The sequence below is a fragment of the Acanthaster planci genome, linkage group LG11, assembly GCF_054643075.1.
Source record: "Acanthaster planci isolate LZ-2023a linkage group LG11, COTS_SCS, whole genome shotgun sequence".
In the NCBI taxonomy this organism is placed as follows: Eukaryota; Metazoa; Echinodermata; class Asteroidea; order Valvatida; family Acanthasteridae; genus Acanthaster; species Acanthaster planci.
The window spans coordinates 4,800,188-4,815,755 of record NC_141787.1 but is presented as its reverse complement, the minus strand read 5'-3'; the positions used below and the strand labels follow the sequence as shown (position 1 = coordinate 4,815,755).

The window sequence follows — 15,568 nt, the reverse complement described above, 5'->3', positions numbered from 1 at the left end:
ATACAAAATCGCGTGGCATACATCGCTGGAACACAGTTTTAATTAAAAAAGAGATTCAGAAATTTATTCGTTTTCAGTGGAGGTGGCATTTCTTACTGCGTCACAGCCGGAGACCGTACATCGCAATCAGTATGCGTTGCTCCGTGCTCTTCCTGGTAGTGCGTGTTGGTGGTGACTGCGGTGGTGCATGTCGCAATAGTCAGCGGCTCGCGTAGGTATCCCCCAGTATGTGTTTATGAGAGACGAGTGGCTTTGCTGTGACCGCGTTTGCATACACAAAAAGTGTTTAAAATGATGTTGTTCGGGATGAAACCCCTTTGAAAAGAATATGATAGTCGACACAATAATTAAACTCTGCATGCGAAGGAATTTTAAATCAACAAAGACGTATGCACATCGGCCAAATTTGGCCTTTTTCCAATTACATACTCCTTTGTGTTTTATTTTCTTTTTGTGTGCTTTTTTCTCTAGATAACTCTTTATTGCTAATTTAAGTCACCTTATTGCCAATAAGATTCAAACAATTATTTTCTGACCTGTAAATTGGATGGATTAACGGATAAAGAACCCTTAGGATAAACTTTCTATCGGGGAAATATGACAATGAAAACTCTACAAAGGACGAATGTCAACTTTAGGATAAACTTAGGATTAACTTTCTATCGGGTAAATATGACAATGAAAACTCTACAAAGGACGAATGTCAACTTTGGTTTGATATCGACACGATACAAGCGGGATCGTCTGATTGCCTCTGTATTTCTTTCGAGGGGCTTACTGAAACGACAGAATTCTTGATTCACAGAAACACAAAAGGGGCTTGATAAGGAATCTAACTCAAATCGATAAGTCGCAAACTATTCACTTACCCTAGTGACTAAGATGTAAGGTGCCAACTACATTTAATACAACAAAACGAGATGTCACTGCAATTATAATGGAGCTTAAAGTTGAAAATCACAGAAAATCGTAAGCGAGGCTGAGGCGTGAGTTGGTGACGGTATTCCAATACCTGCACGTAAGCCTATCGCAGGGAAGCTGAAAGTTAGAAATTGGACAAATCCTGGCCATTTTTTCAGCATTTTATATTAGAAGCCCTTTTATAATGTGTCAACAGTTGGACTTGAAAGACTGACCAAAGGTGCCCATAAAATGCGATAAACGTAAAGGGACTCCCGGTATTTTCCGACTAGGCCTGGCAAATTTCGCTGGCGATTTACGGAAATCGTGCTTGTTGAGTTATCTCATTCGAAGAGTGATACCGAAAAAAATGAGGGCTGGAGAACCTCAAAAGAAAAATACGCAAAGACACGACTATTTTGATGTGAAAGTTAATAACGGCGATTAACCATCATGATCTCCTGGGCCTTAATTTGAAAGCAAAAAACCACATCTTTCAGATTTATGGACTATTTTGAAATGGCACATATTAGGGGATCCATCGTCCGCTAACCCGACAGAGCTTCAAAATGACTGTTGTGGAGCGGTAGGGGGTTACTAAAGAAAATGTCCGGTGGAGACACTGGGCGTGGTTTGCAAAGGGGTTTATTTATTCTTGGCCATGTACAAGCCCTTATGGCGTGCAAAGTTAACATATAATCCCGGAGTAGAGATATCTCTTTTCCTAATAGAGATATCTCTATCGCGCAATCTCTATTGCACAATAGAGATGTCTCTATTAAGTTCCCGCTTCCCAGGTAAGTAGGTCGTCCTCGACGTTTTGTGTTTAAAAATCTGTTATCTTGAGGGGTTTTGAATTGTGTCATAACGCTTGTACTCCCGTACCGGTAGTTGTTTTCATTAGGAAACGTGACGCAGCCCCTGGCTCAGTGAAACTTTGTGCGTTACGTTGCATATCTTTATTAGGAATAGAGATATCTGTATACAGGGATTAAATGTTAACTTTGCACACCATAAAGCCTTCAGTCACGTCATTGGGTAAGCTAAGTACAAAGAAACCCGTTCGTCCTTTATAATTATCCGGCCGTTATTTGACATGAGCACGCAGCCCTTGGGCGCCCCTTGCATCCAAGCTTTTCTCAACAATGATCATAAACTTCAACCTCCCAAAACAAGCCAATGAATTTATGCCCACTGACAAAATGGTTGGCGACGTTTTCTTCACCCAAAAGTATTGATGAAAATATATATAATGATGACGGAGGACTTCAAAATACGACACATGGAAGTTTCCTGCTGCTTGAATTGAGGCAAATAGAAGTAGGCCTTCCTGAAGCTGAGGGTGTTACAAATATGCAACAAGCAAGTTCAAAGAGGGGGTTAAAAATATGCAACAAGCAAGTTCAAAGAGGGGTTTAAAAATATGCAACAAGCAAGTTCAAAGAGGGGGTTAAAAATATGCAACAAGCAAGTTCAAAGAGGGGGTTAAAAATATGCAACAAGCAAGTTCAAAGAGGGGTTAAAAATATGCAACAAGCAAGTTCAAAGAGGGGTAAAAAATATGCAACAAGCAAGTTCAAAGAGGGGTTAAAAATATGCAACAAGCAAGTTCAAAGAGGGGGTTAAAAATATGCAAAAAGCAAGTTCAAAGAGGGGGTTAAAAATATGCAACAAGCAAGTTCAAAGAGGGGGTTAAAAATATGCAACAAGCAAGTTCAAAGAGGGGTTAAAAATATGCAACAAGCAAGTTCAAAGAGGGGTTACAAATATGCAACAAGCAAGTTCAAAGAGGGGTTAAAATATGCAACAAGCAAGTTCAAAGAGGGAGCATCCCCCCCCTAAAAATGGTGATTCCTAAAACTCTCTAAAATTCAACTCTTCACTGCCGATTATGAATTTGGTCTTGTTAAATTCCTTTTTGGCTACGAGAAAAACATGAAAGGCTGATCAACAGCACAATTTGTCTCGATTGCTACTTACCGCACTTGCGCCGCACTCTTGCCTCCACATACCCAAGAGCGTCGCTCTTGCGTGTTCATGACGATCTTCATACCCGCAACATAATCCTTTTTTACCTCAACCATTAAGATAAATTCACGTATTATGAAATGGAAAATCACATGTCTATAGAGTTTTGTATATGTACATCTTCAATCAGTAAAAATCTACGAACAAATTAAACGCATCAAAGAGAGATCGTCGATGACCATTATTCCACCGAGGTTATTCTAATAAACAAGCAGGTTGTTTTGCAAATTTATGTTTATAAACCCAAATGTAAAGCTGGGTTAATGGTCAGTCTGGAGCCCCCGCCTACCCGACTAAAACCCCTGGATTTTTTATATCGGCAGGCAGATTATAGCCTGTTCTAGGCACAGCCTCCGTTAAAGCAGGCGTCTTCACTGGAAATCTTGCAAGCGTGCGTGGAGGCGTGACATATACTGTACGTAGTATGGACCTCTGCACAAATGAAGTCCACATAATGTAGGGTGCGATGGCGTAGTGTGTACACGCAGTGCGTCCACGCAGCCCGGATTCCTGTGTCAGTACTTGGCAGCCCGAAAATGAATTACGTCTACAACCGTGAATAACTGTAACGCTATCTTCCAGTGTATTTTCCTCGATTTTACAGTCCATGGCTCTTTCTGAAATTCCTTAACCCCCCCCCACAGATAGGTAGAGACATACAGAACATGGAAACGGAAATTAGTTTAGAATAAATTGGTACAAATTTCTAGTTACACTATACGCAAGAGCTGGACGTCAGTCGTAGTAGAATGAAGACTGGCGTCTAACCTGGGCTGTCCCTGACTTGTATCGTTACACAGGATAGGAACAAAGAATTTCAGCGTTAATAAAGTTGCACGTTCGCGGACGTATCGTTCCTGATGTGGCAGTCTACCTCTTACTCGATCCACTCTGTTTCATTATCTTTACCTCATTTTCAAAAGTTATATATTTTCTTGCAGTCTACGGCAAAATTTGGAAAGTAGGCATGGTTCTATTCAAAGATCGTATAGCGCCGAAGGCGCAAGATGGATAACTCTGCCCAAAAGGTGTAATTACCAAGGGCACCATTTGAGTAAGCGATACGCCTGCGCAGTTTACGGTAATGTTTAGGCGCAGGCTCACCATGCACGTGCCTGCCGCGGCGCCTGCGCCTAGGCATTAATGTGCATTGCGCAGGCGTATATACATCATTTGCTCAAATGGCGCCCGTGCAATTACAATACGATTACAACGTTTTACGTGTATTCACGGTGAAGTTCGCCATCTTGCGCCGCTACGCGGCGCTATACGATCTTAGGTTCTATCATATACAGCGTACTCTACACAGTCCTTAGACACTTTAGCAGAAGAATAAGGACAGTTCTTCTTCATTCGTACAGGAAATGCAAACAGAAGAATCGTCTCATTTATGCTAACATAGTACACGTCAAGCTGAAGAATGTGCGTGTGAGTACGGTGCCACAGCAGTTATGGCGTCTAATCGGATTAGTCTACACGACAATATCTGTAACTTTAAACCACTTCCATTCGCCCGCGATGGTTTCAGCACACTGGTTGATTGCAAAGCTCTCACAAAATGTCAAAATTCTTTTCAGTGTACCATAGTTTGGTCTTTTTGCGGTTTTCCATAATTGTAGTTGACGTTGCAGGACATTTTTATCGAAATTTGAGAAATGTTCAAGGTGAGTGTTACGTAATGACACAGTTGTTTGGTCATTTTCATTGCAGTAATGTTGTATTAGGATAATGTGTTATTTGTTGTATTGAGTTGCAATGGCTTTTTCCTGGTTTTCTTGCCCCTTCTCGTAATTAAACATAATCGTTCAATTTTAAGCAAAACTCGTTAAAATTTGTTTTAAAATCCATACTCCTTTCATTATATTATATACAAATCCATTGATTTCGCTATATTTTGAATCGTCTTAAAATAATCAATTGAAATTAGAATCAATTCAAATCAACAAGCAAAATATTTTGAACATGCCTCTTTTCAAATTTAATTATCATTATTATGTGTATTACATGCTTCTGATTAGTATTGCTTATATCAGTTTAGTAGATTTTTGAGAATGAAAAACAGAAACGACTTGTGAGTCAAGGCAGTGGGAAACTCATGATGGATCGCATCCCACTTCCGTGCCCAGAAAGCGCACATGGTAAACGTGATGTCTTCATGTTACTGGCTAATTATTCTCGGAGCCACATAATTTCCACGTTGCATATCTTTATTAGGAATAGAGATATCTGTATACAGGGATTAAATGTTAACTTTGCACACCATAAAGCCTTCAGTCACGTCATTGGGTAAGCTAAGTACAAAGAAACCCGTTCGTCCTTTATAATTATCCGGCCGTTATTTGACATGAGCACGCAGCCCTTGGGCGCCCCTTGCATCCAAGCTTTTCTCAACAATGATCATAAACTTCAACCTCCCAAAACAAGCCAATGAATTTATGCCCACTGACAAAATGGTTGGCAACGTTTTCTTCACCCAAAAGTATTGATGAAAATATATATAATGATGACGGAGGACTTCAAAATACGACACATGGAAGTTTCCTGCTGCTTGAATTGAGGCAAATAGAAGTAGGCCTTCCTGAAGCTGAGGGTGTTACAAATATGCAACAAGCAAGTTCAAAGAGGGGGTTAAAAATATGCAACAAGCAAGTTCAAAGAGGGGTTTAAAAATATGCAACAAGCAAGTTCAAAGAGGGGGTTAAAAATATGCAACAAGCAAGTTCAAAGAGGGGGTTAAAAATATGCAACAAGCAAGTTCAAAGAGGGGTTAAAAATATGCAACAAGCAAGTTCAAAGAGGGGTAAAAAATATGCAACAAGCAAGTTCAAAGAGGGGTTAAAAATATGCAACAAGCAAGTTCAAAGAGGGGGTTAAAAATATGCAAAAAGCAAGTTCAAAGAGGGGGTTAAAAATATGCAACAAGCAAGTTCAAAGAGGGGGTTAAAAATATGCAACAAGCAAGTTCAAAGAGGGGTTAAAAATATGCAACAAGCAAGTTCAAAGAGGGGTTACAAATATGCAACAAGCAAGTTCAAAGAGGGGTTAAAATATGCAACAAGCAAGTTCAAAGAGGGAGCATCCCCCCCCCTAAAAATGGTGATTCCTAAAACTCTCTAAAATTCAACTCTTCACTGCCGATTATGAATTTGGTCTTGTTAAATTCCTTTTTGGCTACGAGAAAAACATGAAAGGCTGATCAACAGCACAATTTGTCTCGATTGCTACTTACCGCACTTGCGCCGCACTCTTGCCTCCACATACCCAAGAGCGTCGCTCTTGCGTGTTCATGACGATCTTCATACCCGCAACATAATCCTTTTTTACCTCAACCATTAAGATAAATTCACGTATTATGAAATGGAAAATCACATGTCTATAGAGTTTTGTATATGTACATCTTCAATCAGTAAAAATCTACGAACAAATTAAACGCATCAAAGAGAGATCGTCGATGACCATTATTCCACCGAGGTTATTCTAATAAACAAGCAGGTTGTTTTGCAAATTTATGTTTATAAACCCAAATGTAAAGCTGGGTTAATGGTCAGTCTGGAGCCCCCGCCTACCCGACTAAAACCCCTGGATTTTTTATATCGGCAGGCAGATTATAGCCTGTTCTAGGCACAGCCTCCGTTAAAGCAGGCGTCTTCACTGGAAATCTTGCAAGCGTGCGTGGAGGCGTGACATATACTGTACGTAGTATGGACCTCTGCACAAATGAAGTCCACATAATGTAGGGTGCGATGGCGTAGTGTGTACACGCAGTGCGTCCACGCAGCCCGGATTCCTGTGTCAGTACTTGGCAGCCCGAAAATGAATTACGTCTACAACCGTGAATAACTGTAACGCTATCTTCCAGTGTATTTTCCTCGATTTTACAGTCCATGGCTCTTTCTGAAATTCCTTAACCCCCCCCCACAGATAGGTAGAGACATACAGAACATGGAAACGGAAATTAGTTTAGAATAAATTGGTACAAATTTCTAGTTACACTATACGCAAGAGCTGGACGTCAGTCGTAGTAGAATGAAGACTGGCGTCTAACCTGGGCTGTCCCTGACTTGTATCGTTACACAGGATAGGAACAAAGAATTTCAGCGTTAATAAAGTTGCACGTTCGCGGACGTATCGTTCCTGATGTGGCAGTCTACCTCTTACTCGATCCACTCTGTTTCATTATCTTTACCTCATTTTCAAAAGTTATATATTTTCTTGCAGTCTACGGCAAAATTTGGAAAGTAGGCATGGTTCTATTCAAAGATCGTATAGCGCCGAAGGCGCAAGATGGATAACTCTGCCCAAAAGGTGTAATTACCAAGGGCACCATTTGAGTAAGCGATACGCCTGCGCAGTTTACGGTAATGTTTAGGCGCAGGCTCACCATGCACGTGCCTGCCGCGGCGCCTGCGCCTAGGCATTAATGTGCATTGCGCAGGCGTATATACATCATTTGCTCAAATGGCGCCCGTGCAATTACAATACGATTACAACGTTTTACGTGTATTCACGGTGAAGTTCGCCATCTTGCGCCGCTACGCGGCGCTATACGATCTTAGGTTCTATCATATACAGCGTACTCTACACAGTCCTTAGACACTTTAGCAGAAGAATAAGGACAGTTCTTCTTCATTCGTACAGGAAATGCAAACAGAAGAATCGTCTCATTTATGCTAACATAGTACACGTCAAGCTGAAGAATGTGCGTGTGAGTACGGTGCCACAGCAGTTATGGCGTCTAATCGGATTAGTCTACACGACAATATCTGTAACTTTAAACCACTTCCATTCGCCCGCGATGGTTTCAGCACACTGGTTGATTGCAAAGCTCTCACAAAATGTCAAAATTCTTTTCAGTGTACCATAGTTTGGTCTTTTTGCGGTTTTCCATAATTGTAGTTGACGTTGCAGGACATTTTTATCGAAATTTGAGAAATGTTCAAGGTGAGTGTTACGTAATGACACAGTTGTTTGGTCATTTTCATTGCAGTAATGTTGTATTAGGATAATGTGTTATTTGTTGTATTGAGTTGCAATGGCTTTTTCCTGGTTTTCTTGCCCCTTCTCGTAATTAAACATAATCGTTCAATTTTAAGCAAAACTCGTTAAAATTTGTTTTAAAATCCATACTCCTTTCATTATATTATATACAAATCCATTGATTTCGCTATATTTTGAATCGTCTTAAAATAATCAATTGAAATTAGAATCAATTCAAATCAACAAGCAAAATATTTTGAACATGCCTCTTTTCAAATTTAATTATCATTATTATGTGTATTACATGCTTCTGATTAGTATTGCTTATATCAGTTTAGTAGATTTTTGAGAATGAAAAACAGAAACGACTTGTGAGTCAAGGCAGTGGGAAACTCATGATGGATCGCATCCCACTTCCGTGCCCAGAAAGCGCACATGGTAAACGTGATGTCTTCATGTTACTGGCTAATTATTCTCGGAGCCACATAATTTCCACGTTGCATATCTTTATTAGGAATAGAGATATCTGTATACAGGGATTAAATGTTAACTTTGCACACCATAAAGCCTTCAGTCACGTCATTGGGTAAGCTAAGTACAAAGAAACCCGTTCGTCCTTTATAATTATCCGGCCGTTATTTGACATGAGCACGCAGCCCTTGGGCGCCCCTTGCATCCAAGCTTTTCTCAACAATGATCATAAACTTCAACCTCCCAAAACAAGCCAATGAATTTATGCCCACTGACAAAATGGTTGGCAACGTTTTCTTCACCCAAAAGTATTGATGAAAATATATATAATGATGACGGAGGACTTCAAAATACGACACATGGAAGTTTCCTGCTGCTTGAATTGAGGCAAATAGAAGTAGGCCTTCCTGAAGCTGAGGGTGTTACAAATATGCAACAAGCAAGTTCAAAGAGGGGGTTAAAAATATGCAACAAGCAAGTTCAAAGAGGGGTTTAAAAATATGCAACAAGCAAGTTCAAAGAGGGGGTTAAAAATATGCAACAAGCAAGTTCAAAGAGGGGGTTAAAAATATGCATCAAGCAAGTTCAAAGAGGGGTTAAAAATATGCAACAAGCAAGTTCAAAGAGGGGTAAAAAATATGCAACAAGCAAGTTCAAAGAGGGGTTAAAAATATGCAACAAGCAAGTTCAAAGAGCGGGTTAAAAATATGCAATAAGCAAGTTCAAAGAGGGGGGTAAAAATATGCAACAAGCAAGTTCAAAGAGGGGGTTAAAAATATGCAACAAGGAAGTTCAAAGAGGGGTTAAAAATATGCAACAAGCAAGTTCAAAGAGGGGTTACAAATATGCAACAAGCAAGTTCAAAGAGGGGTTAAAATATGCAACAAGCAAGTTCAAAGAGGGAGCATCCCCCCCCCTAAAAATGGTGATTCCTAAAACTCTCTAAAATTCAACTCTTCACTGCCGATTATGAATTTGGTCTTGTTAAATTCCTTTTTGGCTACGAGAAAAACATGAAAGGCTGATCAACAGCACAATTTGTCTCGATTGCTACTTACCGCACTTGCGCCGCACTCTTGCCTCCACATACCCAAGAGCGTCGCTCTTGCGTGTTCATGACGATCTTCATACCCGCAACATAATCCTTTTTTACCTCAACCATTAAGATAAATTCACGTATTATGAAATGGAAAATCACATGTCTATAGAGTTTTGTATATGTACATCTTCAATCAGTAAAAATCTACGAACAAATTAAACGCATCAAAGAGAGATCGTCGATGACCATTATTCCACCGAGGTTATTCTAATAAACAAGCAGGTTGTTTTGCAAATTTATGTTTATAAACCCAAATGTAAAGCTGGGTTAATGGTCAGTCTGGAGCCCCCGCCTACCCGACTAAAACCCCTGGATTTTTTATATCGGCAGGCAGATTATAGCCTGTTCTAGGCACAGCCTCCGTTAAAGCAGGCGTCTTCACTGGAAATCTTGCAAGCGTGCGTGGAGGCGTGACATATACTGTACGTAGTATGGACCTCTGCACAAATGAAGTCCACATAATGTAGGGTGCGATGGCGTAGTGTGTACACGCAGTGCGTCCACGCAGCCCGGATTCCTGTGTCAGTACTTGGCAGCCCGAAAATGAATTACGTCTACAACCGTGAATAACTGTAACGCTATCTTCCAGTGTATTTTCCTCGATTTTACAGTCCATGGCTCTTTCTGAAATTCCTTAACCCCCCCCCCACAGATAGGTAGAGACATACAGAACATGGAAACGGAAATTAGTTTAGAATAAATTGGTACAAATTTCTAGTTACACTATACGCAAGAGCTGGACGTCAGTCGTAGTAGAATGAAGACTGGCGTCTAACCTGGGCTGTCCCTGACTTGTATCGTTACACAGGATAGGAACAAAGAATTTCAGCGTTAATAAAGTTGCACGTTCGCGGACGTATCGTTCCTGATGTGGCAGTCTACCTCTTACTCGATCCACTCTGTTTCATTATCTTTACCTCATTTTCAAAAGTTATATATTTTCTTGCAGTCTACGGCAAAATTTGGAAAGTAGGCATGGTTCTATTCAAAGATCGTATAGCGCCGAAGGCGCAAGATGGATAACTCTGCCCAAAAGGTGTAATTACCAAGGGCACCATTTGAGTAAGCGATACGCCTGCGCAGTTTACGGTAATGTTTAGGCGCAGGCTCACCATGCACGTGCCTGCCGCGGCGCCTGCGCCTAGGCATTAATGTGCATTGCGCAGGCGTATATACATCATTTGCTCAAATGGCGCCCGTGCAATTACAATACGATTACAACGTTTTACGTGTATTCACGGTGAAGTTCGCCATCTTGCGCCGCTACGCGGCGCTATACGATCTTAGGTTCTATCATATACAGCGTACTCTACACAGTCCTTAGACACTTTAGCAGAAGAATAAGGACAGTTCTTCTTCATTCGTACAGGAAATGCAAACAGAAGAATCGTCTCATTTATGCTAACATAGTACACGTCAAGCTGAAGAATGTGCGTGTGAGTACGGTGCCACAGCAGTTATGGCGTCTAATCGGATTAGTCTACACGACAATATCTGTAACTTTAAACCACTTCCATTCGCCCGCGATGGTTTCAGCACACTGGTTGATTGCAAAGCTCTCACAAAATGTCAAAATTCTTTTCAGTGTACCATAGTTTGGTCTTTTTGCGGTTTTCCATAATTGTAGTTGACGTTGCAGGACATTTTTATCGAAATTTGAGAAATGTTCAAGGTGAGTGTTACGTAATGACACAGTTGTTTGGTCATTTTCATTGCAGTAATGTTGTATTAGGATAATGTGTTATTTGTTGTATTGAGTTGCAATGGCTTTTTCCTGGTTTTCTTGCCCCTTCTCGTAATTAAACATAATCGTTCAATTTTAAGCAAAACTCGTTAAAATTTGTTTTAAAATCCATACTCCTTTCATTATATTATATACAAATCCATTGATTTCGCTATATTTTGAATCGTCTTAAAATAATCAATTGAAATTAGAATCAATTCAAATCAACAAGCAAAATATTTTGAACATGCCTCTTTTCAAATTTAATTATCATTATTATGTGTATTACATGCTTCTGATTAGTATTGCTTATATCAGTTTAGTAGATTTTTGAGAATGAAAAACAGAAACGACTTGTGAGTCAAGGCAGTGGGAAACTCATGATGGATCGCATCCCACTTCCGTGCCCAGAAAGCGCACATGGTAAACGTGATGTCTTCATGTTACTGGCTAATTATTCTCGGAGCCACATAATTTCCACGGAAGAATCTCCTCCCAAACCACTCACATTAATGAAGATACAAGGTATACAGCCAGCAGAAAGGCCTTACAATATACATAATGTAGAACATACGTGATACACTTGTTCAATCTGCCGTTGAATCTAAGGAATGAAAATCCCAAGTGCAGCGTTTGGCGAATCGATTACAAAACCTCCAGTGAGTCTCTGGTCATTGTTTTGCACGTAAGGAACTGATTGGCACCTGGTCACTGGTATGGATCATTTCTATTTCAACCCCTGTGAGAGAATACCGAACTCTTCTCCAATTCCAGTGTTTAGATGAAATGATAAGGTGCTGTTGACTTCAACAAACCGCTGTGTGTTCCTAATAGAGACATCTCTATTTGGAATAGAGATATCTGTATACGCGGATTAAATGTTAACTTTGCACGCCATAGGGATGTGGTAACGTATTTTGGTGATCAATAGTTCAACCAAGCTCGCTAGCCAACTTTTACCATATGTTTCAAGGTAACTTACTAAAGCTTTTCTCGATTGAGCTTGCTTACAAACTATAAACGTTGTTTTAACATTTTATTGCAACCAGGATTTAAGTGTCATCCTCACGTGTGACAACGGAAAATGAACCACTAATATACTAACCTGACGCCAACGTTTAATCAACGTTAACAAGTTAATGTGCCAAGGAGGCATGTAACACAAAATAAGTTACAGTAACGCACTTAAATGAATAAAGTAACCTTCACAACGTTATTCATTCTCCTCACTTGAGCACATGAAGTGAAAGAAAACGTGCATAAAGAAATAATCAAAGAGACCGAGTACCGATAAAGCTAGAAGGGAAAGGTCGCCACTGAAATTCGGTTTTTTACCCCTCTCCATGCGCGTTTGCCACACTATTACTTGAGGAAAACAAAGGAAAATTTCAGACATGAGTGTTTCTTGAAGTGGTGTCAGGAGCTGTGCTTCCAAAAATTATGAAACCTGACAGGGTACTTCAGGTTAAATTACTTTTTACTTTCAGGCTCTATTTTGGTTTCGCTAATTTCATTTTATTTAAATGAATATTTTCATCTCGTGAATGAAATGCGTTTTTTTTTTACCCCTCTCCGTGTGAAATTTCCCCAAGATAAGAATACAGCAGAATAATTCCGACATGAGTGTTTCTTGAAGTGGTTTCAGTTAGAATTCTGGTCTTCCAAAAATTATGAAACCTGACAGGGTAAGTCCATGTCAAATCCAGATAGCCAGGGGCGTAAGGGTCCCAGAAGCTCGCCCCGTGACCTTTTGCTTTCAGGCTCTAGTTTGTTTGTTGTCAATGATCAAGAAATTTCTGCAGGGTACCGTATATCATTTGTCGGGTTTGAATATCGCTGTTGAGTTTGTTGAATATGTCCCTTCAAAACATGAACATGGCATTACAACAGCAAATGGTTTGCACAATATCCCAGCTCTGGCTGCAAGCACGTGAGGCGCCTTTTAATTCGTTCTGGTCTGATGAATACCGTCCGTGTTGGTATTTCAAGCACATTGACTAAGAGTTTTGATGGAAAATGTCACAGGTCAAACTGTGTTGGAAAGTTGAAAATAATGTGACGACAAAAGCTGTGACCAACCATCCTTGTAAAACCTTCACAACTGGAAGTTTCTGTTTGGTTGGCTGAACTTGTTGCGACAGTCATGAGTGGAGTAATGCCGTTTTGAAAACAGAGTCCATCTGATGATATAAGAAGTCTGTTTCCAGTATATTGAGTGAAGAGCCTTGAGTATCATATTCTGTCACAGACGCTGGAAACACAGTTTTAGTTAAAACCAAGAGCTGTTTTCAGTAGAGGTGGCTATGATTGTTGCTGTGACAAAGAGTGAAACTGCACTTCCAAATCATAATGTGTAGCGACCTGTTGGTAATGGCAGCACGAGTGTTGGTGGTGACTGCGATGTGCATGGCGGTCGAGTTAGTCAGCGGCTCGGGTATGTCACTGTACTTTTTATAAGAGACGAGTGGTTTTCCTGTGACTCCGTTTGCATACTGTTTATAAGGATGCTGTCCGGGATCAAAATCTTTGAAAAAATTTGATTGCCGACACAAGTATTATAGAAATCTGTCTGCGGAGGAATTTTAGATCAACAAACACATATGGACATTGGCTAAATTTCGCCTATTTTGAATCACATCAATACCTCCATTTTGTTGCATTTTCATTGTTTTATATATATAGCTTGGCCTGGAGATAACATTAATTGATGTATATTACCCTTACGTTAGTAGGTCTAAGATTCAAATTATAATGTATATTTACATAATCCGAGTGAGTAAACGGATAAAAACTTCCCGACAAAAACCTTCTTGGTAAAATTACCTTCAAACAAATATGAGGACAAATTAACAAATTAAGTATTAATGTAAACCTCGGGTTTGAGTGCAGATTTGTTCTTTTCACCGCGTTGTCAAACGTTATCGTTTTAATGCAATAGATGACAAAATTCGCAAAATAGGCCTAGTTCTATGACATACAGAGTCCCTCTTCACATTTCTTATTAGACAGTATGCCAGACGAAGTAAGGGTTGGTTTCTTCGGAGGAGGAGCAGGAATCCTCTTTTATTTGGATGAAAAGAATTACTATTCAGGATTTCACAGATGAACCAAAGCTTAACACTGTTGCCTTTGAAAAAAACGACTCTTTTGCAAATATCTGGAACTCAAACTGCTGTCATTTTGATGGTAACATCAATACTCCTTATGGAAATAATATTTTATTCTGTTGGCTAAATCGTTTGTGATAAAGAAGATTAGGTCATTCGTTTGGAAGTTGCAGTGTTAGTATAATGATCCTGTTTCGGTGGATTGAGTAAATGAACCTTGTACATCGAATTGTATTAGACGACGCTACACAATGTCGGTTAGAATCGAGGAATATTTCTTGTGAATGTTGTCAGGTATGTCCTTGTTGCTGTGTACAATTTGGAAAGCGCTCACCTCGATGAGAATGCAAACACGTTGTTCTGAATGGCAGCGTGTGTAACAATGAACATCAAAAACTGTAGTGGATTAAAAGCATTCCCCAATATGTCGTCTGGTACTTAAGTGCCCCGTATTGCAGATGTAAAGCTCGCTTTTTTAACGTCCTGTGCTGTTATCCCATTTCGTGTATTTGCTTAGCATTGTTCAAAACACGCTCTTTTTTTGCGCTTTTCGGATACAACGCTCAATTATCTAGGCTTCAAAAACAACGTTGCGAAACCCCAACACGTTTCGAAGTGAGATTTTTGCGAGGTGCTGCAGTGCGCCAGCGGGATTTCAGTGTCAACTTAGATAGGCCGCGGCTGTGTAAGCTCGATGGCAATCCAACGGTAAAATCACGCTCCACTGGTCTGCTAAGAATGAGTGATCGATATAATACAATAAGACGGAAAATCGTAAACGTAGCATATATAATCTAATGCTGTGTGTTACAACGTGGATCTTTCCTATAGATTGGATCGTTTAAGGGTGTTCTGAATGTCAAAAATTGTGTTTTATCGAGTGTTTCATAATGTGACTGGGGTCGCAGGCGCGGCGTTTCCAAGCAGCCTAGCGAAATGGGATCTTTCCGTCAGTGCCCTGGACTCACGCCTCCCTCGCCCTGGTCGTGCGCCGCCCGTAGCTATTGACACGCGTCCCGACAATTTTGATTAGAATTGTCTGAGTTTATACGTGTCTGCTAGTAGGCCTATGCGGGCTTTAGATGTCATCGATAGGACAAGAGAATCGAAGGACTTCAGAGTCTCAACTTTGCTATAATTATCAGTGGCAACAAGCTGTTTGGAACACTGGGCTAATAATGCACAACCTATTTTTGTGTCAATTATCCATGCTGTGCAACGACAGCATTGCATTCTTCACCTTTTGCCGAACGGAGCGCATAG

At 40.2% G+C, this 15,568-nt stretch overlaps 1 protein-coding gene across 15 annotated transcripts in view; it reads left to right on the top strand.

Annotated features, from left to right (window-relative positions):
* Nucleotides 1–15,568, top strand: part of LOC110981563 (uncharacterized) — a 93,443-nt gene that overhangs the window by 12,592 nt on the left and 65,283 nt on the right. For 2 of the 15 annotated variants that reach the window (XM_087142969.1, XM_087142966.1), the window contains exon 1: nucleotides 13,454–13,632. The exons of 1 other annotated variant lie outside the window; for it this stretch is intronic. In XM_087142969.1, the coding sequence (XP_086999095.1) occupies nucleotides 13,548–13,632 (85 nt within the window). In that variant the 5' untranslated portion in view covers nucleotides 13,454–13,547. Of the gene's footprint in view, nucleotides 1–13,426; nucleotides 13,633–15,568 lie in introns of those variants that run through there. 12 more of the 15 variants (XM_087142976.1, XM_087142975.1, XM_087142974.1 and 9 more) reach the window with 12 other exon arrangements.